Source organism: Channa argus, chromosome 7, assembly GCF_033026475.1.
Source record: "Channa argus isolate prfri chromosome 7, Channa argus male v1.0, whole genome shotgun sequence".
NCBI classification, from domain to species: Eukaryota; Metazoa; Chordata; class Actinopteri; order Anabantiformes; family Channidae; genus Channa; species Channa argus.
Window position 1 is genome coordinate 13,222,827 of NC_090203.1, and position 27,514 is coordinate 13,250,340.

Sequence of the window (27,514 nt, forward strand, 5' to 3'; positions counted from 1 at the left end):
TTCTTTGCAGGATGTCAACAGGCATTACAGATGAAATCATATGTGCTTTCTACTTGCATTATATACTCTTAGTCTCATACAAACATACACACATGAATGCACAAACTTACTGACAAATTCCTGTCACATGAACAACCTTAACAAATTGTGTTTATTCTAGGAAGGAAGGTTGGTGGTAGGAGGACCTGGAAGCTTTTACTGGCAAGGTAATGGCAACAGTGTGCAAACCTGTCTTTGGGCTTTGTTCTTTAATGATTTCATACACGGGAAGGTGTTCAAATGAGAGAAAAGAATGAAAATGAGTTTAACAGTCAGGACAGCCCACGTACACACAGATGCACATTGTAACATTTGCCAAATCTGTAGTTTCATTAGAGAAGAAAGAAATGAAATGTCTCTTTTTCTTCTTTGCCACTCTCCTTCTCCCTTTTTCCTTCTCTTGCTCATTTACGTGTTTCTGTCTGAGTGTAACAGGAAGTGGGTGTTTGGGATCTGTAATGAGCTGATCTGGGGGTAATGGAGTGTGGAGGAACTGCCCCTCTGCCCCATGATAAAGTGAAGAGGGGCTTAGAAAAGCTTTGAGGAGACGAAGAAACCCAAGGGCAGACAATGAGGACAGAAAGTTAAGGAGGGGTTAAAGACTGATAGTGAAGCAGAGCAGGGAGGACAGCAAGATAGATACATAGAGGATTCTTGAGTAGATGATAGAAACGTAGTGGTGTGGGCGCCAAAAAAGATGAGAGGAGAGGGAATATGTCCGAGGGGCACAGAGAAGGTGCTGAGCTCAGCTAGCTTGCTGGATGTGCAGGGATAGTCGAAGCAGAGGGATAAAGTGTCTTAATAAGTGTCGACACAGCTAGAGTGTGTCAGAGTTCAGCTGGTGAAGTGTTGCACTACTCCCCCAACTCGAGGTGTGTGTCCTTTTCTATTCCCTCCTTTCCTCCACACATACTCATTCAGATGACAGTTGGTAATCTGTTGGTATTGAGCAAGGAGAGAATTATTAATTAGTTGCATGAACTCACTCCCCCACTTTCTTTCCTTGTAACCTCAGATTTGTCTTTCTACAGCACACATTCCGCTGCTACAGACAGTGGCAGGAAAGATAAGAAAAAAATAGGAAAGTGTGTTTGTGATTGGTTTTTGTGACATTTTGTTGATGTTTATACTGTAGGTTTATTGTTTGGTATTAGTGTTGTCGTTACATATGGTTAAGTGATGAATGCTTACCCATACAAAAAGCGCAGGCACCAGAGAAAGCCTTAATGAACTCCCTCCACTCCCTCTCTGTGCCATCAGCATGGCAAGGCTGGCTGCCTCCAGTTAAAACACTTCCTCCAAATGTTTATAAAAGCACTCAGCCTGGATTTTATGGCCTCTAATATACAACGATTATCTTCAGCTCTCAGCCTGAGTCATCCTAAAATAACCTCTTTCATATACAATCTCGTTATCCCTGGGTGTAAGTGACCCTTTGAAATAGCAGCGGTGACTTATGTATCTGTGTCAACAGTTAGTAACATGGTGTCGCATTAATCAGATTAAGGTTTAATATGTTGATATAGTGATATGTTACACCAGGAGAAGAACTAATAGCAAGGTGACAGTGAAAAAGAGGAGGTTAAACAGGAGGTTAGAGAGGAACTGAAGGGAGGGTAAAGAGAGTGTATTTTCCTCCCATCAGTATGCACACGCACAAACATATTATGGAGGATTTATGGAAGGTTGGTGACTGTAGATAAAATCATTTGTTTGTTTGACCTCTTGTTCACCAGCAGAGGAACGGTGCCGTTTGTATTTGTACACCTATATTGGGAATCCTTGCTGCAGACAGGACAGCCATGTTCTTAAGATGTTTTTCCAGCTATTCCTCTGCCAGTTATCTGTTTTAGCTGTCCTCAGGGAGGACTTGTGTCAATAGCAGTGTGCATCCTTCATGTGGACCAAGCGGTCCAGCTCCAGCAGGTTTCTATAGCAGAAGGCAGTGGTGCTCCCTTCATGGGGTCTGACCTGAAACCGCTGTCCATGAACAGATGTGACTCTCTCACCCCTGTTGTTTGTTTTTCTCTTTCTGTTCATGTGTGTGCAGGTCAGGTGATGACAGCAGGGGTAGCTGAGATACTGAATGGCTACTCTTTGAAGGCAATTCTGAGACAGGTTCCAGGCGAGAAACACACAAGAGCGGCTGAAGATACACATGACGATAGCTACCTTGGTAACATGCTATTACAAATGCACACACATAGCCTATGTGCCCTAAATTAAATTATAATTATGACTAAACAATAATAACTATGTAACAAATGGAGTGTTCACAGATCATAACATATCATTTATTTTCACCCCTATGTTGTCACATGCAACTGATTTGCACCTAGGTTACTCTGTGGCAGTGGGAGAGTTTACAGGAGACTCTGAACAAGGTGAGAACGCCAATAATTCATTACAACTAACCGCATGCAGCAGCAGAGTAATCCCTCACTAATGAGAACAGCAGGCCTTGCTGCAGCGCTGTCTGAAGCACTACATGTTTGCAGTGCTCTCTGTACGTTTCGCAGATGCTAGACCCACTGAGCGGTGTGATAGGGTCAGCAACAGGGAGTGAACGGCTCGGTGACTCGGACTGAACTCAGAAGCAGTAATGGGAACTGTCTCTGTAAGTCTGGGTCACGACCCCAGGGACAGGGCCTAAGGAACCTCTGATAAAGGGATTTCCTGTCCTGCATTTTGACTGATTAGTGGCACAGGCCTCTTCAGGTGTAGAGTTAGTCCAGACCCTTTTTTGGACTTGAAGTATTAGGTGGAAAGAGAGACAGGCATGTCACACAGCATCATTTCATTAAAGATGTACGGATGGTGAAGAGTGCCTTTGAGTTCATCTTTGTTGACCTTCTTTAAGTATGCAGTACCTTGGCCAAAGAAAATTCTCAAAGGTTACACACTCTAGTGAGTTGCCAGCAGTGTAGCTTTTTGATTCACAGCGCTTTCGTTCAGGTGCTGCTGAAGTTCAGTCCTACGCCATGACTTTGTCAGTACCACAAATGAAGTGCACAAGCAATTTCAACAAAAAACAATAGTTAAATTAAAGAAATGAGGGAGAAATTAAAATCTACCACAGTCATGCCAAATCATAGTTTGTAGTAAGTATAGTAAGTATTTTTTTTACTTTTTCAAACACTGCCACCACACATTCTTTTCTGTTGCTTTGTCACATGAATGACACCCTCCTCCCTCAATGCAATTTGAGCTTCCCATTCATAATCTGTCAAAGGTTCTTGCTAATTACCATTTAGTGGGATCCTTGGGGGACAATCTTGGGTTCAAATACCCACATATCAGTCCTGCAGAGGCCCTGAACCTCCTCCGGCACAACACATGTCAAACAGTCTTAAAGTGAGCCTTAAGAGGTTACACATGGCTGCGGATGTGTTGTGTTGTGGAATCAGGCTTGTTGTGGTCTTGTTCCTCAAACCCTCTTCAGGCAGAAGAACTGGATGTAACTAGGAGTTCTGAGCAAAGATGGAGATGAGAAGTCATGATTTATAGGCCTGTGGCTGAGCCTGTTGGGTAGAGCTTAAGGGCAAGAAGAGAAGAGTCTGTCTTCTCTCTGGGTGTGGGATCCTCACATTGTCCCATAAGTCTGCAGCACTGCACTCAACAATCAATCAATATACAGTACAAGCATACCCTAAGCACCCAATAACTCATTGTATTCCCAGCAACACTGGGCTGGGGGCGGGAGGGGGTTAAGGGTACAGGCCTTTTTCAAATTTCTGTCAGACACACTAATTTAAGTCTCTCTTTGTTTTTGTGTTTACCAGAGCTGATAGCTGGAGTCCCAAGAGGAGCCCAGAACTTTGGATATGTGAGTACAGACAGATGAGCAGATTAGACGAAAGGCACACAGGTTAGATTTTGGTGCCAGGAAAGACATGTGTTGGGTCATTCAGCAAAAACTGCTGATGTGAAAATTATCTAAATCATATGCTATGGCCTTGAGAGTCAGCAGATCTGAAACCCAGCTGAACACATATTGGAGAGTTTGCACTCGATGATCTACAAAAAACAGTAAAGTGGGAATTGTGTTAAAAGGATGGTGTTATGTCTCCAGTAGAGTTACAGAGACTTGGGGACTCTATGAAAGAAGCACAGAGGCTGATGTGGAGGCTTGGGGTGGCTCAACAATCCTGTGTCATCCTTGTAATAATAGCCTGCACAGCATATATAAACACAAAAACTGTGTACGATGCATATACTGTAGTGTCTTGTGTTCTCTTATGGGAATGTGTCCCCAGACCTGACTGTGTCAATCCTCCCTAATGATACACAGCTTCCGCTGCATGTGAGGGGAGGTGACCCCACCTAACCCCACTAACCCTTCTTCACACAAAAACACACAAACGACCCCTAACCCGCAACGCAACCGCAACAGTGTGAACTTTTTGTCTGGACACTGTAGAGACAGTGCGCTGTGAATGGTATAGATGAGGGGGCTTGTACTGTAGCTCACCCTTGGAGGAGTGTTGTAACGGGTTGCAGGTAGCCCATGTTAGAGGCCTGGCACTAGCTGTTAGCTATGATCTGGTTTCTTCTCTGACCAAGTTGACAATTCAGAGCACAGAGAAGCTGACATCTAAGCTAGGGGTTTCATAGTTGTGTTTACACGTTGTCATCTGCCTCTGTGTCTATCCCCGTTTAGAATGTCTTTGAGAAATCTGTGATTGGATCAGTGTGTATCCTCCTGCATGTATGTGTGTGTGTAGCCCCCGGCTGTCTCCATGTGGTTGTTATTTTAGGTCTTATGAAGGAATTCTCAGCCTCCCCCTCCATTTCTCCCCATGACCGGGGTAAGGATGGGGGAAGGACAGAAGGATGCAGGGAAAATGGTAAAGTCACAAATACGATGGTGGTGGGGGCTGGGAAAATGAAGGGACCTGAGTTGAATAAAAGCTTTTTTATGCGGTTTCTCCCTTGTTTCCTGCATTCTTTTCATATGCCTGTTTGTCAGACTTCTTGGCACTGTTTACTCTGGGTGCACTGCGGGGGGAAAAATGTGGTGCTGCATTAGTTATGCTGTGATGTTTCTGTCTGTCTGTTTGGTTTAGGTAGCAATGATCAACTCCAATAATCTGAACTTCATCCAGAACATCACGGGAGAACAGGTAGAAGCATCAACACATCCCAGTTACACTATTTCATAATGCAGGGCTGCATAAAAGCTACTGTGCAATCTGATATAGAAAAATATTCTATTTTTAATGAATTATAATTGAATAGGTATTATTAAAAATGGAATTAAATTAAAATAAAGCATGTTGAAGCATTGCGTTTATAGTTGAAAATACTCATCTTTGTTTTTCCCACAGATGGCCTCCTACTTTGGCTACTCTGTGGCTGTCACTGACCTGAATGGAGATGAGTAAGCAGAATAACCCTTTTGTCACTCCAGGCACACACACTTGCTCTATCTTTGGGTATCTAATATATGCTGTGTATCCCCAGGATGGACGATATGCTGGTGGGAGCACCCCTCTATATGGAGAGAGAGATGGAGAGCAAACCCAGGGAGGTGGGGAGGGTTTACCTGTACCTGCAGATGGCTCCGCTCACTTTCTCAAATCCTGTTGTCCTCACTGGCACATACACCTTTGGACGCTTCGGCACAGCTATAGCACCTGTAGGAGATCTTAACCAAGATGGATATAATGGTATGATGTGAATGAAACATATAGAAAAGGAGAGGAGAAAGAGATTTCACCCCAGACAACAAAGTGAGAAAGTGTAAGATACACAGATGAGGACAGTTTACAAAATTATTTGATTTTGTGTCTTTACATAAAGCTTCTCTCTTTGCCCTTGTGGCTGTTAAGAGGCTGATATTTTCAGGTAAAACTAGTGGCAGATACATCTTTTTCTGTGTTTCCCATGCGTCTTGCACTGTTTTGTCTCTGATTGAGGAAATCCTGTCAGATGCTCCTGCTTGAGAAAAAGTTCTTCAGACAATCAGGAAGTCCGATGATGAAAGATTGCATGAACCTATTTGTGTCTGTGATGACCAGGGTTGAGGCCATGTGTGTTTAAGCATATGTGTGAGTGTTTGGGGTTATTTTTAACTCACCAGATGTGCCTTGAGATAAAATCATCTGGGAGTTTTTGTCCTCAAGCCCAGAGTTCATACCTCTTGGATGTGTTTTTTTATCCTCACATTGATTGGACAAAGACACACACACACACATGCCATGTTGCCTGAAGCCATAATGCTCCTTGAAGCTAAGCCTCGCCACTTTAAAAATGAATGAACTAGTGCGCATCTGGCCCTCGTATGGCATCAATCCCACTGTTTTATGTTTTATTTATTCATGAATAGCATGTGTTAATGTGTGCCCCATTCCTTTAAACCCTTTAACCATCAGATCAATAACCATTGGATCAATATTGTAGTTTTCTCTGAGCTTTAAAATGAATGACATCAGGCTGTCAGGATGTGACAGTCTCTGAAGGGTTGTGATGTGGTCTGAGAGGAGATGGAGCCTCTCTGCTAGCTGGACTGACATGCAAAGAGGAATTGTTGAGAGTTAATCTAATGAGTATACGTCCATGTATGAGCATGATTTCATTATTCAGCATTATGTTTTAGAGTTTATCAATAATTCCTAGACCTAAACATAGTTATAACTCATTTGAGAGTCTTACTCTTAGCCTTTCACACGCAAACTGGAAAACTCAAAAACCACTATTATTTGTTATCGTGTACCGTCCTCCAGTCCCTTATTCAGAGTTTTTGATAGAATTTTCTGATTTTCTATCTGATTTAGTGCTTAGTACAGATAAAGTCATTATAGTGGGTGACTTTAATATTCATGTAGATGCTGAAAGTAACTGCCTGAGCACTGCGTTTAATTCATTACTAGATTCAATTGGTTTTTCCCAAAATGTAAATAAACCCACTCACTGTTTTAGTCACACATTGGACCTTGTACTTACATATGGCATTGAAACTGATAATTTAATAGTATTTCCTCATAATTCTCTTTTGTCTGACCATTTTCTAATAACATTTGAATTTACAATAATGGACTATACAGCAGTTAGGAAAAAATTCCACTACAGCAGATGTTTATCTGAAAATGCTGTGAATACATTTAAAGAAATTATTTCTTCATCTTTTTCACCACCATGTGTCAATACTATGGTGAGTAGCCATCTTACTCCTGTACAAATTGATTACTTAGTTGACGATTCTGCAGCCTCATTGCGTATGATACTAGATACAGTTGCCCCTCTGAAAAAGAAGGCAGTGAATCAGAGGAGCCGACCTCCATGGTACAATTCACAAATGCACAGCTTAAAGCAGGCGTCACGAAAGTTAGAGAGGAAGTGGCGTTCCACTAATTTAGAAGAATCCCGGTTAGCCTGGAAAAACAGTTTAAAAATGTACAAAAAAGCTCTCCGTGATGCCAGAACAGCATATTATTCCGCACTAATAGAGGAAAACAAGAACAACCCCCGGTTTCTATTCAGCACTGTAGCCAGGCTGACTAAGAGCCATAGTTCTGTTGAGCCTAGTATACCCTTAACTTTGAGCAGCAATGACTTTATGACTTTCTTTACTGATAAAATTGCAGCCATTAGGGAAAAGATTCACCAGATCCTCCCTACAAATATTACAGATAGATCTTCATGTACAACAGCTCTAGAATCCTCAATAAGGCCCCAATCCATCTTAGACTGTTTTTCACCCATAGATCTCACTGAGCTAAGTTCAACTATCGCCTCCTCAAAACTAACAACATGTCTTTTAGACCCTGTTCCAACCAAATTGCTTAAAGATGTTCTACCTTTAATAGACACATTCATATTAGATTTGATTAACCTATCTTTAGAAACTGGCTATGTACCAAAGGCTTATAAAGTTGCTGTAATCAAACCATTACTTAAAAAACCCTGTCTTGATCCAGGTGATTTAGCCAACTATAAACCAATATCAAATCTCCCGTTTATTTCTAAAATCCTTGAAAAAGTAGTTGCAAAACAATTATGTGATGACCTTTACAGGAATAATTTGTATGAAGACTTTCAGTCAGGATTTAGACTTCATCACAGTACAGAAACAGCACTGGTAAAAGTCTCCAATGATCTTCTCCTCGCTTCAGATAATGGACTTGTGTCCGTACTCGTCTTACTAGACCTAAGTGCCGCATTTGACACCATTGACCACAACATTTTATTACAGAGACTAGAACATGGATTTGGGATTAAAGAAACCACATTACATTGGTTTAAATCTTATCTTTCAGACAGATTCCAACTTGTTCATGTTAATGATGACTCTTCTTTATGCACCAAAGTTAGCTATGGAGTTCCACAGGGCTCTGTGTTAGGACCAATACTTTTTAATCTGTACATGTCACCTTTAGGCAAAATTATTAGGAAACATTCCATAAACTTCCACTGCTATGCAGATGATACCCAGCTCTATTATCTGTGAAACCAGAAGATACTAACCAATTAGTCAAACTTGAAGCATGTCTAAAAGACATAAAGACCTGGATGTCCTACAATTTCCTACTGCTAAATTCAGACAAAACTGAAATCATCCTCTTTGGGCCTAAAAACATGAGAAATATGCTGTCTAACAATATATTTACTTTAGATGACATAACTTTGGCCTCCAATACTACGGTGAGGAACCTTGGAGTTATTTTTGACCAGGATTTGGCATTTACATCACATATAAGACAAATCTCTAGAACAGCCTTCTTCCACCTACGGAACATTGCTAAAATTAGAAGCATCCTGTCTCAAAGTGATGCCGAAAAACTGGTCCATGCATTTGTTACTTCTAGGTTGGACTACTGTAATTCCCTACTTCTGGGGTGTCCTAATAACTCCCTAAAAAGCCTTCAATTAATCCAAAATGCTGCAGCAAGAGTGCTGACTGGATTAGGAAAGAGAGATCATATTTCACCTTCACTAGCTTCTCTTCATTGGCTTCCCATAAAATCTAGGATAGAGTTCAAAACCCTCCTCCTTACATACAAAGCTCTTAATGGTCAAGCTCCATCATATTTAAAAGATCTCATAGTTCTGTATTGCCCGATTAGACCACTTCGATCCCAAAATACAGGCCTACTTGTGGTTCCCAGAGTTTGCAAAAGTAGAATGGGAGGCAGAGCCTTTAGCTATCAAGCTCCTCTCCTGTGGAACCAGCTTCCAATCCAAATTCGGGGAGCAGACACCCTCTCTACTTTTAAGACTAGGCTTAAAACCTTCCTTTTTGATAAAGCTTATAGTTAAACTGCTCACTCAACCTGAACTAGCTTTTCTCTATACATTTACTTGTCACCACTGTATACCATTAATTCTATGTCCTACAACCTGTACGATGCTTTGTTGTTGCTTTTCTTGTTGTTTTCTTGTTGCTTTTTGTTGTTGTTTTGTTGTTGCTTTCGTTGCTCTTTTCTTTTCTTTCTCAACTTTCCACTCACCCCAACCGGTCAAGGCAGATGGCCGCCCACCCTGAGCCTGGTTCTGCTGGAGGTTTCTCCCATTAAAGGGAGTTTTTCCTCTCCACTGTTGCCTATGGCTTGCTCAAGGGGGATTTGTTGGGTTGCTTCTACATACTTGTGTAGTCTGGACTTTATTCTGTAAAGTGCCTTGAGATGACTTTGTTGTAAATTGGCGCTATATAAATAAAGTTGAATTGAATTGAATTGAATTAACGTGGAAACACCGTGATCAGGGACTTCAGCAGCCTGTTTTTGCTAATCATACATGTATTCAAATATACCTGTGACATTGCTTGTGTCTGGATATCATCACTGTCAGATATTTTTTCCTTCTGTGATGACACAGGGCCTCTTTGTCCTCCAATAGCAAAGAAAAATTCTCCACAAAAGCAGAACCATACTCATCGCCTGTCTTCTTCATGGGTTTGCTGAGTGTCAGCTGTAGAAAAGCTTGCAATTTAGCTCATTTAATTAATTTGGCAATGTGGCTCTATGTTTTCATTTTTATCGACCAACACTTTCTGTCACCATCACTTGTGGAGTGTCAGCTTGTTTCTGTCTGTGAGTAACAGTCTCCTATAGTTTTGGTCTCAGTGATCCCAGTGGGTGTTCCATGGGCTGTGTCCCTGTGGATGTCTGCATTGTGTGGGATGTTGTTGAGCAATGCCCATGAACGACTTTCACATCATCTGAACACTTTTTTTTAAGTCAGATTTTTCTACACAGTTTTATATACGTACCCACGCATAGACACAGAGACTCACATACACACATGGTTGCATTTATCCTCTCAACCCCACAATCTGCTTCATGTGGAACTAGTTGTTTAGACTGAGAGAGAGGGGGTCCGGAGACAAACAGGATGTCTAGAGGTGTTTGGACAGTTACAGTACAGCACTGAAAAATAATGCAGGATGGTGTGATGCATGAACCTTAATTAAAGACTAAATGCTAAAATCGGTTTGCCTTACAGTTACTGTATTAATTTTTGTATCAGCGCAGGTGTTCGATACTTGTTTTATTTCTGTTTCCACATACAAATATCTCTGTGTCTGTTGGCTTTCTTGCTAACAAACCACTCATCATCGATCATGGTATGTTATCTTAGCTTAGCACAAAAAACCTTTGGGCAGAGCCTGACTAGCTCTTTTGGCATTTCCAGTCTTTGTTTTTCAGCTAAGCTAATCAGCAATAGCTGTTTAGGCTTGAGAGGAATAAGGTGCAAAATAAAAAGCTTTACATTTCCCTGTAAGCAGTAAGCAATGACAATGACAATGTCGCGTCTTTAACTGTGTCTGCATAGAGAAAAATTAAAAAATGAGTAAATGAAAATGAAAGAAAAGAGGTAAACAGCCAAGTCCCCAAGTGCAGGCAAGCAAAGGTCAAGCTCTTTTCCTTCTACCTGAATGTTTCCCTCTTCTTCAGTCCCATAGGGGCATTAACCCTGCTGATGTCTAAACCATGCATGTGTGTGTCATCCTTCAGACGTGGCAGTGGGCTGTCCATTTGGAGGCGAGGAGCGTGGTGGTAGAGTACTGATCTTTAACGGTAACAGAGATGTTGCCACACAAGGCCTGACGCTGAGCCAAGAACTGCGAGCAGCCTGGAGTCCAGCTGGTGGCCTGCCTGGGTATGGATTCACTCTGAGAGGAGGATACGACCTGGACAACAATCAGTATCCTGGTAACTACTTAAAAAAGTCAACAAAGGCAGGTTTACTCAGCTCCCCATGTTATAATCCAAATTCTTTCTCAGGAATACATTCCTTCACTTCTCCACTTTCATTCCAGCTCCTCTCATTAAAGCCTCCCTCTTCTTCTTTCTTGACCTCCACATTTCATTGTTTCATTGGTCATGCGCTCCTCCACTACCATCCCAGTGTTCTCTCGTATTGCTTTCCTCCTCTTCTCTGGTAAAGCCATCATAAGAGGAAGGGGGTATAGGGATGATAGCCAATGAACTGCTGCCGCATCCATTCTTTGGGGGATTTACAGTACTCAAGAAGGAGAGAAAACAAAAGATTGTATAATAATACATTATCTGCATGTTCAGTCTGCCAGACATTTGAGCCTTAGCCCACATCCATAAAACAGTAGGCAGGCAAAGCAGCATTCAATCAAAATACTTGCAGCAACTCCCTACTTTATGTGCCTTCTACCTACTTCACTACACACCTCCACTTTCTGGATTTATGTACGAGTGCAAAGCTGTTTATACAAAGAAATTTGTAGTTCAAAAAAGGCATTTGAAACAAGCTGGTCTATACAATCAGTGTATTACTACCTTATTTTCTCCTTAATTTGGAGCCACTCAGATCTTGTCATTACTTTGGCTATGTGCTTCCAGAAATTAGGCTGAAAATGAGAATTTGTTTATTTTCCCCTTTTTCTTTATTCCTTTTTCTCTTTCATTCTTCTGTAATAACAGCTTTCTTCATTCCACAAACAGGATATAAAGGAAAATACACGCCAATGAACACACACAAGTTCATATGTGTGGCTTGTGATCAGTTTCACTGGCAGTCAGATTGTGTTGAGTGTGTGCCAGGCTCTAGGTTAAAGCTAGACCCCGTGCAGACCCACTGCAAATCAAAGCTCCTGAATTAAAAACCTAAAATAAAAAAAAAAACACTAAATGGAAACACAGGTTGAAATTTTGGAAGGGGGAAGTGGTGTAGAAACTCACGGGTGGCAGAGCTTTCAGCCAACAAACACACACACACACCATATATAAACATGCACACACACAAATGTGCAGTGCTCGTGTCGTCTGTCATTAAAGAGCTGGCCAGTGGAAGTCTCACACACACACACACGTGGTGTGTCATTAGCAGGGTAGTAAAGTCACACTGTTCAAAGGAGTGAGCGATGTTTGATCAGCGCTATCAGAGGAATACGCAGGCGTCTGGGAGGCCTTGCAAGAGCTGCCATATGCTCCAATCAACACTTAATGTCATTAGTCAAGTTCAGGAACACTGAAAGATTGTGACATATATTTATGATGCTGACAGATTATACCAGGAAAATAAATAAAAAATAATGACAAAGAAGAAAGCTGAAATAATTTTAATTAAAGACAAGGCAGCTGATGTTTCATTAACTACTGACATGGTGTTGCATGCAGTAGAGGCTGAGACTCAGAGGTTGGCTGGAGTTAAGGTCAGTGGTGTATTGAAAGGGGGTCAAATTGGTAAATGTTAAATGGCCGCTTATAAAACGCTTTTATCCGGCTTTTATACGGTTGGTCCTTTATTCAGTGACCATTTTTATCTTCTGCTTCATTATGTGATTTATCTTATTTCATTTAAAATGTAGAATTAAGGGAAATTTTTCTTGTGCTTGTTTTGCAAATTTCTCATTTTCAATAAAATAGTTAAGCACCCCACATGTAACTTTAAGGAAACATGACAATATTAGGCATTCTTACACTGCACATTTCAGAATGGTCAATTCCACCTGTCTGTAGTGTTGAAAAAGTACTTTTAAAAAATGGAGTGTTAGTTTAGTTTAGTATTTAAATGTGTATTATACCAGGCAAGTTATTGAATAATTTTGCAATTCCACACATCCATCCATTAAATCCACCTCCTTTTGCCATTGACTTTTGACATTTCATCATTGAAGTCAGTTCCCAAACAGGCATTTACAGCTGGACAGTTTGTCTAAACTTTAAATGGAAGTGGTGTTTTCTCAGCCCGGGACAGACACCATCAGCTAAGGCAGCTCATTTATCAAAACTATATCAGCACCTAGACCTACCCTCAGTGAGTCAAGTGTATGAGTTTGTGACATGAGTTTGTAAGCACACTTGTGTGTGGGTGCATCTTGGTACGTCTCTGTATGTTCACACACACACACACACACCTACAGACCTCAAATCAATAGTGGCAGGCAAGCTTTTCTAAGTGAAAATGGGATTGACATGGAAAGCAAAGTGGGCTGTTATTTGATTTACTCCTCAGTCACACTCTCACACACACTTAACCCCGAAGGTGCCCAATCATCAAATTTGACTAATGTCAAGCAGTCAAGCAGCAGCAAGTTTTGAGAGCAAACACAAGCATTAGAATAAGGAGTAGAAACACTTACTTTATCAGACAATAATACATACAATACCTAAGGCAGAAGTAGAAACACATTTTCAGGTTACACAACTTGAACAGCAGGAGGAACAAAGGAATTTGGGCTGGGAGTGAGGTGGACACTCTGTCTCTGTCACTCCCTCTGTTGAAAACACACCTTGCTTCTGATGATTTTCACAGATTGTGGTTTAAAGGCCAAGCGCACAGTCCTCCACTCTTCTTTTCTTTTATATCATTTCCCACATCCTCCTCCTCTTACGCTCCCTTTCCTGTACCTCTCTAACTGCCCCGCAAAAGCTGCATCTTGGTGTCTGATCACAGAGTGCACACACAGAGCCACACGCACTCATATAGGGACACAGCACACCCCAGGGAAGTAGGGACAAGTCCTAAATGTTTAATGTTGTGGTTTCAGGGGGACTCAGTGACTGCAGCCAAAGGCAGAAACAGATGTGCCTCTCTCAGATTCAATTAGTTCTTTTCTTCTTGAATACACAGGAGAGGAAAGACATAGCAAATGAACAGCAAAGTGTACAAGAGTACAACTCCACTAGCTTATATGAATGTAACCTGTGACTAAAGGATTTCCCACTGTTAGATGCATCTGATTTTAAAACATCCAGATTGATTGGTCAACAGAAAAGTAATTGATTATCAAGTCAAGCTGTCTCCTCCATGCCAAATTAAAATATCTTGTGTTTTTACAGTTTTATGTTGTCATAAATTCTACTTTTTGGACTCTTTGAAATTGTTATTTCTCACTAAGACATGTTATACGCCAAGTAATAAATAATGTATTAATCATAAAAAGTAATAGCCTAACTGCCCCAGTTAATTGCTGCAGCCCCAGTTGCCTCTCTGAGCACCATGGTTATTCTGACTCTGACTCTAAAGATCACACAGCTTAGTTTTGTTGCATCTGGTGCTGGTGGATTGTATCCATTAAGTGCATCTCCTCAGTTCCACATTGTTTTAATCACTACTCTTATATATGTGTTTGTGTGTGTGTGTGTGTGTGTGTGTGTGTGTGCGTGTGTGTGTGTGTGTGTGTTTGTGTGGCTTTCATTGGTATGTGTCCCCTGACCACAGTCATTAAATACCAGCTCTATTTTAAACTTTGAGATCCAATTAAAAGTGTGTGTTCATCTGAAACTCCATGAAAACAAATTAAAAAATCACATATAGATGAGATGTGTTGCTGTTTACAATTAGGAGCTGACTGTTGCTGCACACGCTGTTGGGAAATGTTTTTGTTTAGCAAAGTGTGATTGGAGCTATGTGAAATCTCTAATGGCACTAGAATGCAGCACGGTGTCCCGTTGTCCCGGACACATATGAACTCACACACATATGCAGAGAATAATGTAGGTTCTGTTCATGAATTAAACCAGGTCATGTGTGAAAGAAAAAGAAAGGAAAAGCGTGATGATATCAGAATGTCAGTGCTACGTCATGTGTGTGTGTGCATGTGTGTGTGAGAAGTGTCTGTGTTTGATGAAGATTGCTGGGGACCTTGAAATCAGTCCCATCTGTGGCATTCTTTGAAGCTCTCTCTCTTTTTTCTTAAAGATCTGATCGTGGGGGCATTTGGTGCAGCTGAGGTGTCAGTGTACAGGTAAAAATGTATAAGATGTATGTTTCACATTTGTGGTTTTTCTATAACTCTGTGAGACTCTGTAGGAAGTTTTTGGATCCCTGACTGTGTGATTTAAGGGTGAATGTTTGTTTACTGGTGTTCAGGTCTCGAGCTGTCGTGTCTGTGGATGCTGAAATGATCCTGACTCCCAAAATCCTGAACCCTGATGACCGACAATGTCACCTTCCTCAGACAGATCTTATGGTTACCTGGTAAGGTTTAAATAGCTGGAGCTGACATTTCCAGTGGATTCCATTTGGAGGGTTGATGACTCATTGCTCGCAACTACTATAAAGTATTTATTTAAACCAGGAAATTATTAAAAGCTCTTAAATAATTATAAATTAATAAGTATGGTTTAGCTCTACCTACTGTAGCCTGGTGCTTGGCTGATCAGAACTGAAACTATCCGACAGTTGGGTCTACAAACATTACTACAGCAAACACTCAATTAACTGTTAAAAAATCTAGATGATTCATAAAGTAACACTATTCTCTGTTTGCCTTCTGTAGGCTACTTTCTCCTTGAGTTTCTCTCCTTCTTCTGTGTCCTCCTCAATTCAATCTGAATTTAAAATACCTCAGTTTTAAAAATCCAGCAGTAACGTTACTCAAATGTGCCGTGTGGACAAAGGTTAGTAGGTGTGGAGTTCCTGTCAGGTATAAAACAGCACCAGAATGACACATAAAAATACATATTTAAACTAACAACTTTAGACTCACTTCAGGGCTTCTGACAAACTACTTATATTGTAATGTTAAATTTGACATGTTATGTTTGACTAAGACGTATCTTTGCTCTGGACTGTATGACAGCGGCTCCTTCAGTGTTTAAAGTTTGTTAGCTTAACATGAAGGGTGCCTTGGTTTGAAATGTCGCATAACACGAGTGGGAGGTGGATTGATAGTAGTAGATCCTACAGTGTAATTTCCAAAAAGAGAGCACTCTCAGAATTTGTAGAGGGAAAGAAGTGAAAGACCAAAGTAAATATTGTGCCAGTAGCTTAAAAAAACATGATATAGTAATTTACTACATCCCACAAAGAACAAGTCACGATACATAATATTCAAGATATCACACACCCATTGTATAATATGTGTGCATAATAATATTTTCCAGTGAATGTACTTATTAATCCAAAACATTAACCAACACAGCTGTCAATTTAGTGAGCGAAAGAAAATTCTTTTTCAATAATTTACTAGATTTTTTGTTTTTAAATGGTCCTTTAGCTCTTCACCACAGACCACAATATGCTGTATGTTTATTTCCTGATCTGTGTAGGTTTCACCACTTCCGTTGTGAATTGAATTGCGGGACAATAGCATACAAGACACTAAAAGTAAAGCAAAAAAATGAAAAGTAACATCCATGATTACACTTGAGGTACTTTCTTTTCTAGTGTTACATTTCATGTACTCTGTTGTTATTCATACTCAAATTTGGAAACAGAAAAACTATGTGTGTGCGTGTGAGAGAGAGAGAGAGAGAGACAGAGAGAGAGAGAGAGAGAAGGTGGATTAAAGTTAAAAGGATCAAAGTCTTGAACAAACATGAGCCTAATGAGGCCCACTGCTGCACTGGAGCCCTGATCTTTAACAGAAATCTCGCTGCTTATACTGTATAATAAAATGGTATGCAGTAAAAAGTATACATTTCACAAATAAAACATGCACTGACAGATGGGACAAATATTTCACTCCTGTGCTCTAGACATCTGCCATCTGCCAAGGTCTCTTTGTATGTGCTTCTAATGCAATAATTTAGCTGCAGAGTGAAAAGCATACTGTTATAACCTGGAAAATCTGATTTATGGCACATTGCAATTAATTTGAAACTGTATTTTGATTATGTGATTGCTTTTGTGGGTAGCAGGCTGGGTTTGGACAGTCTAAGTATTGAGTGTAGTTGAGGGGAAAGAGTATAAAGGTTCCTGCTGCTTTGCCACCATTGATTGCTGGTCCTAAATTATTAAGAATGGAACCAATGTAGATCTACATGGACATGTAGTGTTGGCATTGAGTGAAAAGGGAACACAGTTTGGGTCAGATTGACAGAGAGCATTCACTGTGGAGTTCTGTCAAAGCAAAAGTCAACCTATTTAAATAAACACCATAAAACTTTGGTCCGAAATTTGTAATCAGATAGGACACACACACACACCTAGTCAAACAGCAGCTAATTGACATGATGGATATCTAAGGCTCTTTTGTTTCAGCAGGGTAAAGGTTTTTGGACATTTCACTTGTTTGCCTGGAGTGGAGGTGGGAACAAATGTGCCGCCTAAGTATTGTCGTTACATTTGAGTCATGGGGTTAATCATCCAGATCTGTGAAAACCCAGAAGGCCTTTTAACAACACTTACCACTGAAAGGCTTGCAGACTCTTATAACAATTTAGAGGGAGAATGAAAGTTATGGGGCCTAATAAGTCAGCAGCAGAGTTGTGCTTCATTTTCTTATCCAAGATGGTAGCCAAAGATGGCTTTTCATACAGAATATACATTGCTGTTTCCTTCTGAAACTTCAATTTGATACAAAGTAAGAGATTAATATTTTGCTTGGATTTTATAAAGTGAGCTTTTAAACTAAACTTTTATGACGAGTTAACCTTTTTATATACATGAAATATAATTATACAATAATAAATAATTTTTGAATATTAACAAGGGATCATGCCTACTTGTATGTATGTAAAATAGGTCAATCAGTGATGACCCAACAGCAATTTAGCAATTTAGTTTATCTTAGCTTTACAGCACTTTAAAGCATCTTTCATTTTGCTGTTTAAAACTTTACATTTTTTGGTTTAGTCTCACTATTTGCTGAATTTGTCTATGGGAAGCAGCTGTTTCCAGAACAAAATCTCTAATAATAACTGCGTGCTACCTGCTCCACACTACACCGGTAATCTGGGAAACTTAGCAACTAGCTGGTGAATGTAGTGGAATGTTTAACAACTATTGAGCAATACATTTTCTTTGGGAGCTGGGAGAGACCACATAAAAGTAAAAGTAAATAGTGAATTTGGTCTAAGGTGTTTACCATAATTAGCAAATGATACCGGCTTATTATAGGTTAAAATAGGGAGTGGTGGAGAAGAGGGAGCGCCTTCTTAATGAAAAGTTCTCACTCATTAAGCAGACAAGGCCATGGAGGAGGTCTGATGCATGTTTGCAGGGAGACACAAACAGCAATGTGTAGGGTGGAGGAGCAAAGATGCATTTTGGGGGAAATTACATACAGTAATGACTAACCATGAGCAAGATCTGTTGCCAGTAAAATGGGGGTCATATACACGCTGCATACACTTAAGTTTGACAATCGTGTTTGCCAAATACACACACGCTGAGATCCAACACATTAAACACACACGAAACCACCTGGAGAGGTGGTAAATAACTTAGGGGAGCAATTTTCAAAACAGAAACCTGTATTTTATCGCACACACATAAACTCACATCTGCATTACACACATTTAGAACCTGGGAGAAATAGCTCCTCATTATTGTGTCATCTAATGGGGATCCTGATTATTAACGAACACACATGCATCCATAACATCTGCACTCTGGTTGTTAGGCTTTGTGAACTGGAACCAAACAAACAATAATCATATGAAGTAATTTACCATGTGCCTCGTATTGGAGGAGGATTGCAGGAGTGTTACATTTGTTACTCCCTCAGATTAGTGGATGTTAACAGAGCAGATCTTCCTGTGTGGGAGTCACTTTCCTGTTCTTGATTAAAGAGGAGATAACACACATGCACCCACAATTATGCTTACATACACACATAAATAGAGGAAATGCAGAAATCAGTCTCCCAGGTCTATGTGTCTAAAGGATGGGTCACGGGGCCATGATTTTGTCAACCATACGACCATGAAGAGAAATTTCTGCAATTAGTGAATTAATGAAATAATTGGATCTTAGTGCAATTGTGATGTTTTCTTAATAAGCCGTGCTGTGATCACCCTCACCAAATTTAGACAGATTTTTAGGCAGCTTCGTGATATCACGGTTATGTCTTTTAGAACTGGAAATCGGAGTGTTTAAATAATGTATGCTGAAGAGTACGGGTATAAATGTATATGAATAAATGTTGATGCATTTGAGCTTATGTTTTGATCAAATAAATACAATTAAATTAAAAGCTGATCATGTACAACATGCTAACAATTACCAACAACAACAATAACAATGTGCTCTCCCTCTTCTTTTCTGTTTCTCTGTCCTCCTAAAATCTAAAATCTTCCTGCAGTCTGAAAGTCAATGTGTGTGCAGCAGTGAGCGGTATAGGGATCCCCAGCTCTGTAGGTAAGCAGCTCTGCACAATGTGGTAGACTGACAGGGAGGGAGACAAAAGGGTAAGACACAGTGGGTAGGGACAGTAGTCCTAGCCAGCACATCTCATTAGACTTTTCAGTGGAGAAACCAGTGCAGCAGAGGGGAGAACCCAGGTAACAAAAGAACAAACAGACAGAAGATCATTGTAAAGTACATTGTTTCCACTGTCTAATAGTACCTGTAGATTAAAATGCCTACAACCAGCCACTTTCATAACTAGTGAAAAGTCACAACACGTGCAGGCTCATCCACATATGAATGAATTGTTTGGTTGACTGGATTTAATAAACATAAACTCACTGTCGTTTCTTAAGTTATTTCCATGTCTCTGTTTCCATGTTACCTTCTGACCAGAACTGAGGGCTGAGCTCCAGTTGGATTGGTTAAAAGGCAACAGAGGTGGAGTTAAAAGAGTTCTCTTCCTGGACACGCAGCAGCCTCAACACACGGGGCACCTGACGTTAGGCCACAAAAGGCCACATGCATGCCTGAGCTATACCATTTTCCTGAAAGTGAGCAAACCCCGCACATATACTACACAAACTAATGATTGGGCTTTGTTGTGTATCCCTCATATGATTCAATATTTAAACCAGACAAAGTTAACCAACGGTTTTTTCTTGTCCTCTCCTCTCTTCCTATAGGAGGACGATGAGTTCAGGGACAAACTGACCCCCATCTCGCTGGCTCTGAACTACAGCTTGGCTCCTTTCCTTCGTAGCCGAAGCCTCCCACCTGTCCTGAACCACTACAGTAGCACTTTCCTCCAAGAGCATGTAAGTATACTCAGAGTACATACACTAATACCAGATATCTGATATCAAATGTGACCTTTATGTTTTCGCAATTAAAAAAAAAAAAAAAACAGAAAAATACTGAAGGGCAATACTGGGCACAGAGTGCCAGGAAGTCGGCATATCTGACCAAGGTTGAACAGAGACAGAATCAGGTGGTAACAAAGGCAAAACAAAGAATGAAGCAGGTCAAACATGCACAAAAGGATGAGGAAAAAGACAATAACTGGAAACTAACTTGAAAACAAGTGAATATGAAAAAAAGATCTGATGAGATAAATTGTCCAGGGAAGGTGAACATTGGCTGCTGTCTTAAATGGAGAATGATGGCAAACAGAACACATGGGGAGGCTTAGAAAGGCAGAGCATAATCAGGTTGAGTGGGACCAAATGCAAGTGTGCGTGTGTGTGTCTTAATTGTAAGTCATGACACACATGGATGCAGACCATTAGAATAACCATGGAGAGAAAAACAATTTTTATTACAAGATTAAACTTTAAAACAACCAAACCAAACCTCAGGATGAAGCTAGGCACAACAAATCCACCAAAACGCAACCAAAAATGTACTCCTGCTGCTGCCCAAGAGCTGGATAGCAGAACTGTAGTGTACATGTCTGAGAACACACAGCTCCTGCATCCTATGAAATAGTTGTATTGTTTTCTATTTTTGGTTTTATGATGTTCTCCAGTGTATCCCGTAATGACCCCCTCTCTGCACCTCTTCCTCTCAGGCCTACATTCTTCTGGACTGTGGTGACGACAATATATGTATCCCTGACCTCCAGCTCTCTGCTAGCATGTAAGCCTGACACAGCCACCCCCTCTGACCTTAACCTGTAAACACTCAACACTTGACATGGCCAAACACAGACACATGTGCACACACAAGTAAACCAAAGACAGCATGTCTGTTAGTCCTCACACAACAAACAAAGTTTATACTGAAGTTGCATGTATTACAGTTCCATTTACTGTGTGTGTGTGTGTGTGTGTGTGTGTGTGTGTGCGAGTGTGTGAGAGAGAGAAAAAGAAGAGGGGGGGTCATTTGTTTATGTGAATTAGCTTACTTCTTTCTATAGTGTTTCCAGCTGTAGGATATCTCCATGGCAGCATTATACAAACATCTTGTCACCCTCAACTGACACATGCATGCACAGGCGCACACACATTGTTGGGGTCAAGGCTATTGCATTCCATGGTGCTGAGTGTACTGCAAGTCCAATCCTAAAAGATACAAACTGAATTTTTACAATGTAAGCATTTTCTGTGTCCTTCTCATGAGTGAACTGATTTCATGTCTCTGTTGTCGCTATTAAATAAAACCTGCACGCAGGGACCGCTCTGAGCTGGTGATTGGCAATGACAACCTGGTCATGTTGACCATCACCGCAGTGAACCGAGGAGAGGGAGCCTACGAGACAGAGCTGCATACAGTGATACCACCAGAGGCTGACTACATTGGAGTGGAGCGCAGAGTGGAGGTTAATACACACACATGTGTATGCACTGCAGACACGTCTTTAAAATTAATAATTCTGGTTTGATGTTGAGGGTCAAAAATAGACATCCTCATCTTGATTGAAGCATGTGCCAAGTGATTATAGGGAAAAGGAAGTGAACTCTTTGAGTCAGCAGTTACAGTCATCGCATCCTGTTGTGTCTTGCTGGTGTGCGTTTGTTTTGCGTGATTAAGGCGAGGCTATCAGCAGGGTAGGCTTTACTGCCCAAAGGCCCCCTATTATGATTTACAAGCTGCATTAGTGACCACGGAAATGGATAGGGTCAACTGCCATGTGTGTGCGTGTGTGTCTGTGCCTGTGTCTGTGTAAGCACGTGTGTGTGTAAGCTAATGAGTGTGTAATGGGGCTGTTTGATTGATAAGGTTGTTTCTGTCAGAGCATTCATCACGTTTTCCTCTCCTGCCTTTCTCCTCCCCTTCTTTTTTTTTTTACTCCCTCGCTCGTTTTTGCTATGATGGTTCCCTCTTTTGTTCTTTGATTTCTCTGTGTTGACTCTTGCTGCTCACTGTTTGTCACTCTGTCTGATCGTCTCATTCACCGCTCTTCGTGTTCTCTCTTTGCTTTTTGATCTCCTCGTCTCTTTTTCCTTCCTCTAGTCCTTGTCTCAGCTGAACTGCGAATACAAGATGATCAATGAGTCCAGGATGGTGGTGTGTGATCTCGGGAACCCAATGGTAGCTGGGACAGAGGTGAGCTTTTACATTCACAAGCACAAACAAACACACATTTTACTAAAATTTCCCTTTTAAACATTTATGCTAAGATGCTGCCACTGTTACTGCTTGGGTTTAATTCACACTGATTGATGGTTTCCAACAATTACTGATCATCACCTTGATCTTCATACCACACACTCTGACTATCATGACTATGCCTCACACTATGCGTGTGAGTGCAGTAGGCAACAATAATCCATTTGGCTCTTCGATGGCTGACACATGCAACAAGCATGAGCGGTCCCTTCCTACATGAAATTCTACAGTGTCCGTACAAAGCATGTGACATGTGCTTTAGTGTGGGCATATCACTCAGAATGTGGAACGTTACAAAAGGTGTAAAGGCCAGCAGAGAGGTGTGTTTGACCTCTGGAGGTGACAGAGCTTTCTGACAAATCAATTATGTGTTCATGTTTCACCAGTGGGGGAGGAGAGCAGCATTGGTAAGGGACAAGGCATGTGAGTGTTTGTGTGTGTGTGTGTGTGTGTGTGTGTGTGTGTGTGTACTCAACTGTGCTGTCCAGATGTTTCCCATATTTAGCGCTCCCCTTGCCCCATTGAATTTTCAGGAATCCATGAGCTTATGCTGAACATACCTCCACATACCCCATACAGACCCTGCTTATACTGAGCAAAGAAATAGTTCTCATCACAGGAGTTGAGTCCTTGCACCACATGTCACAGCTGTAGTGCCTCACTGAGAGGAGTGATCCGTGTAGGAGGTGCATGTCTGAAGGACAGCTGGTTTTGGGTTCCGTGTGTGTGCACTCCTGCCTGCAGCCTTCTCTGTGGCTTTTCTTTCTCTCTTGGTCTTCAGTTCAGTTTTAAGCTTAAGCTGAAGCTAAGCTTTAATGGCATTACTGTAAGCACAATCCAAAACATACAGCAAATGTCAAAGCTTTGTTAGGAAGTGGTTAGTACCTAATATTGAATTTCTTTTTTATTTGTTTTTGTCCTTTTGGCTTATCCCATGAGTTCAGGGTTGCCACAGCGGATCATTGTCTGCATGTTGATTTGGCACAGTTTTTACGCCAGATGCCCTTTCTGACGCCCTCCTCAATTTCTACCGGGCTTGGACCAGCACTGCACAGCTGGGGAGGGGAATGGGCTGTTAGCCCACCACTGACCACTGACCGAGGTCCGTGGAAGACTGCCTTTACCAACTGAGCTACAGCCGCCCCTAGTACCTAATATTGATTCAGAATCAGAAATACATTTCAATTGCCATTTAAATACATTTTTGGTTTAGACCTGCAGGCACAACTCTTCAGTCCTGTTTTCCAGTGATTTCTTTGCATAGCCAGTAATGCACCGCTAGCTGCTCTTATCTGTCTGCTACATGGCTCATCACACTAACTGTGCCAAAGTTACTTAACTGTGGCAAACATTAGTTACCACAAGCCACTCGCCAAACCAGACAAAGACTAAAGCTTTAGGAGCAAAAGTATTGCATGGTTTGAGTTGAGCAAATGTGTGTTTTATAACTTATGAAATCAACTTTAACTTTATAAAAGGAAGAATGTGCCTTTTAAAAGTTAGAGTGTATAGTTGTAGGCTTAAAATGTGGCTGCCAAATATTTCATCCTTCTGTGGCAGAGCCACATTGGCCAGTTAGATTGTTGTTGGTTCCAGTGGATAACAAGGGTGACAACTTTGAATTGGTGAAAAAAAAAAGCATTATAATGACCATACACATTTCCCAAGCACTTACCTCAGTGCTGATTCAACATAAACAAATTCTCTCAGTGTTGTTCCAAAGAATCACTGCTTTGCCAAAATGTGGCTAAATACATTTCTTTTGGCAAAATGTTGCTACTCCACAGGGGAGAATGGCCAAACACAGAAGCTGTGTATCTAGCCATAGTGTGGAAAAATTTTATTTTTTTTGGAATACACTGAGCATAAATTTAACAGCAGAGAATCTGACAACACTGCAAGAGTGCTTTGAGAAGGGTTCTGTGGATGTTTGGATGCCTTTTATTGACTGTGTAAATGTACAATCCACCCTAACCAATGTAAATTCAAGCTGACCACAGCGGCTGGTCTCTGTAAAGGACAAAACTGCAAACATTTACCAGCCACTTTTTAAGCCAGGGGGCGAGTGCTGGTTGATTTGACCTACTGTCTCTTTCCCTCTCTGTGACAGGAAGTATCATAGCTAATAGTGACATCTTATACTCATTTGGTATCTGTCTCTTTAGATCTTTCCTGCCTGGCTTTTCTCCTCCAGTCTCTGTAATGTGTCCAACAAAGATGGCCTGTTTTTGTAGTCCCACAGCCCACCCTCACCCGCAATCCAGGCTTTCCTCTTGACGTGTTGGTGCAAGTCTGCATGCTGTCATATCTCTGTCTAAACCATGTGTTTGACCTGTTCTTAAGTAAAGCTGAACACAAACTGTTGTCGTACAGTTGATGACAAACCAAATCCTCCACATGTTCTGAGTTAGCCTGCAGGACAGGGGATTTAAACTGAGGAGAGACAAGAGACTTAACTGTAGCTTTTAAGTGTGTGTAGTCTGGGTTTTCTTGGATTTGAGATTTCTGCAGCAAAACACACGCACACACAATGACCTTCTGTCTCTGTAATAACAGAATAACAGAAGAGGCTCTAGTTAACAAGCGTTTACTGTCTATTACAGGACATTTTATGACATGATGTGGCCTTTGATGTACAGATGCATCCCATTCCTGTTCCTCAATCATGTCTTACTCTGGTCACATGTTTTACATACGTTCTCTTTTTTTGCATTTTCTCCACACCCCTGCCTAGCTTTCTGTTGGTTTGAGGTTTTCTGTCCAGAGGCTGGAAGATGCCAGACCAAAAATCAGCTTTGAGCTACAGATGCACAGGTGACATACCCACCAACACTCACGCATACCCTCCCACTGTCTCACACAGAAACACACACACACACAAAGAGCTGTTTGTCTTTCTTTTGAACCACGTAAATAAGTTCTGTGTCTGTTCTGATCCTGTCACTGGCTGTGGTTTGATGAAACTAACCGCAGAGACAGAAAAAGACAGATGGCCCAGAGGAACTGCAGCAAGTAGACAAGCTCTACACAACACGTCCACTGTTTGCTTCATTGTTCTGACTTTGATACAAGCATGTCACTAAACACAGACACAGATTTAAATGCTGGCAAAGCCCAGTGGTAGAGGCATTTTTCATGGAGTCAATTTAAGTCAAAAATGCAAGTTCATTATTTACATCTTTGGCTACACTCATATTGTATCACAATATATTGTCTCCTGTAAAATATATACTGTAGAAGTCAAATCTACAGCATAGCCATTTTCTGTTTATTTTATTTGAGGCCTTAAGTTGTATTCAGACTTCCTGTGAATTTCTCCACAGCTCCAATAAAGATAACTCCAACAGCAACCCAGTCAGTTTGAATCTGTCCATCGTGGCCAAAGCTCAGCTTGATTTACGCGGGTGAGTCCAGCCATTCTGCATGTGAGAGTGTGGTCAAACAGTGACAAAATGCCCTGCTTCCCAAAAATACAACTGATCTGGTTTCAGACTAAAGTTGTTGCTGTTTGCAGAATATTACATCTCCTTTTGTGATGTATAAATTTGTGGAGCCTGTTTATGTACAGATGGAGAGAAAAATAAATGTAAACTAATCATATGCACATGGAATGCTAGTTCATGGATGCCCATATGCCCGGCGACACACACACAAACACACTCTTCAAAGCCTGGAGCCTTGCATGACGTTGTTTGGGTGTGGTCAGTTGTACACACAAACAGACGGGGACCTGGGATGAGAGAGATGAGGACATGTGTGACAGTCAGTTAAAAAAGGGCTACAAACCAATGCATCAGCATCATAGACGTGTTTCTTCTCCCTCTAGGGTGTCTCATCCCTCTCAGGTAGTGCTGCCTTTCCCGCGCTGGGAACCCAAAGAGAAGCCAATCAAAGAGGATGACGTGGGGCCTCAAGTAACACACATCTATCAGGTAAACGCCTTTACATAAAAACAATCGACTGTCACGTGCAGAGGAAGAGATGATTTGATGATGACGTGGATTGCTTTTGTTTGTTTGTTTCTGGTCCCAAGGTATGCCTCTGCATAGACTGTTAAGATGAAAAAAGTGTGTAAAGTTGTTTAATTAGGCTACAGCAAGAGGGTGACTCTGTAAGGTGACGTAAACAGCAACACACACACACACAGTAAACCAGTAGCTTCATAAAGAAATGGGCTCTCCAGCTCAGGAGTAATTACTGCTGTAACGGTGGGAAAGAAAAAGATGGAGGGGAAAACGGGGAATGGAATGGAGAGCAAGACGAGGACAGAGAAAGATAAAGACAGTTGTTTGTAACGCTGCACACAGTGTAAACAAAAGATTTTTTGAGAGGAAAAACGACGTCATACAGAAGTACAGACAGATATTAGGAGGGAGGATGGCAGACAGACTGGCGACAGTTTACAACAGGGGTCTGCATGAGTTTGTATGTGTTTGTGTGTGTGCGCCCTGTTCATGTGATTTCTTTTTGTTTTAAAGGCACCGGTGCTTCATTGAACCAGAGTGCAACAGTGTCTGGTCTGTCCTACAGCTGATAATGATTTTCATTCAGGGTACTTTTCCCAGTTGGCAGCTGCTTCTAGTTACAGAGGACAGAGTCTTTTTTTTTTTTTTTACTCTCTCTCTCAGAATTCCTGCCCCGCAGCTCCAGGATCATGTCCTGTTTGGATGACTTGCTTCAGTGTTAATGACTGTGTGTGTGTGTGTGTGTGTGTGTGTATGTTAGAGAAATAGAGAGAGAGGGAAAATATAGATCTGAGTAAAAAGAAATTATCCTTATTTGAGTTGATGGTTCATTTATGTTCATAATTCATTTATCCTAATTTCGATGTGAGATGATGAGCTAGGTGATATTCTAGGTTTGCTTGTCT

The 27,514-nt window shown here is 41.1% G+C and overlaps 1 protein-coding gene across 3 annotated transcripts in view; it reads left to right on the forward strand.

Moving 5' to 3' along the window:
- Nucleotides 1–27,514, forward strand: part of itga8 (integrin, alpha 8) — a 37,606-nt gene that overhangs the window by 5,286 nt on the left and 4,806 nt on the right. For 2 of the 3 annotated variants that reach the window (XM_067511381.1, XM_067511380.1), the window contains exons 6-25: nt 161–206; nt 2,090–2,215; nt 2,379–2,423; nt 3,822–3,865; nt 5,106–5,162; nt 5,367–5,419; nt 5,503–5,708; nt 10,995–11,192; nt 15,160–15,205; nt 15,331–15,438; nt 19,490–19,545; nt 19,930–20,087; nt 20,220–20,351; nt 21,104–21,171; nt 21,706–21,853; nt 22,489–22,581; nt 23,031–23,051; nt 25,379–25,458; nt 25,968–26,048; nt 26,471–26,576. In XM_067511381.1, the coding sequence (XP_067367482.1) occupies nt 161–206; nt 2,090–2,215; nt 2,379–2,423; nt 3,822–3,865; nt 5,106–5,162; nt 5,367–5,419; nt 5,503–5,708; nt 10,995–11,192; nt 15,160–15,205; nt 15,331–15,438; nt 19,490–19,545; nt 19,930–20,087; nt 20,220–20,351; nt 21,104–21,171; nt 21,706–21,853; nt 22,489–22,581; nt 23,031–23,051; nt 25,379–25,458; nt 25,968–26,048; nt 26,471–26,576 (1,872 nt within the window). The remainder of the gene's footprint in view (nt 1–160; nt 207–2,089; nt 2,216–2,378; nt 2,424–3,821; nt 3,866–5,105; nt 5,163–5,366; nt 5,420–5,502; nt 5,709–10,994; nt 11,193–15,159; nt 15,206–15,330; nt 15,439–19,489; nt 19,546–19,929; nt 20,088–20,219; nt 20,352–21,103; nt 21,172–21,705; nt 21,854–22,488; nt 22,582–23,030; nt 23,052–25,378; nt 25,459–25,967; nt 26,049–26,470; nt 26,577–27,514) is intronic. The other variant, XM_067511382.1, reaches the window with a different exon arrangement.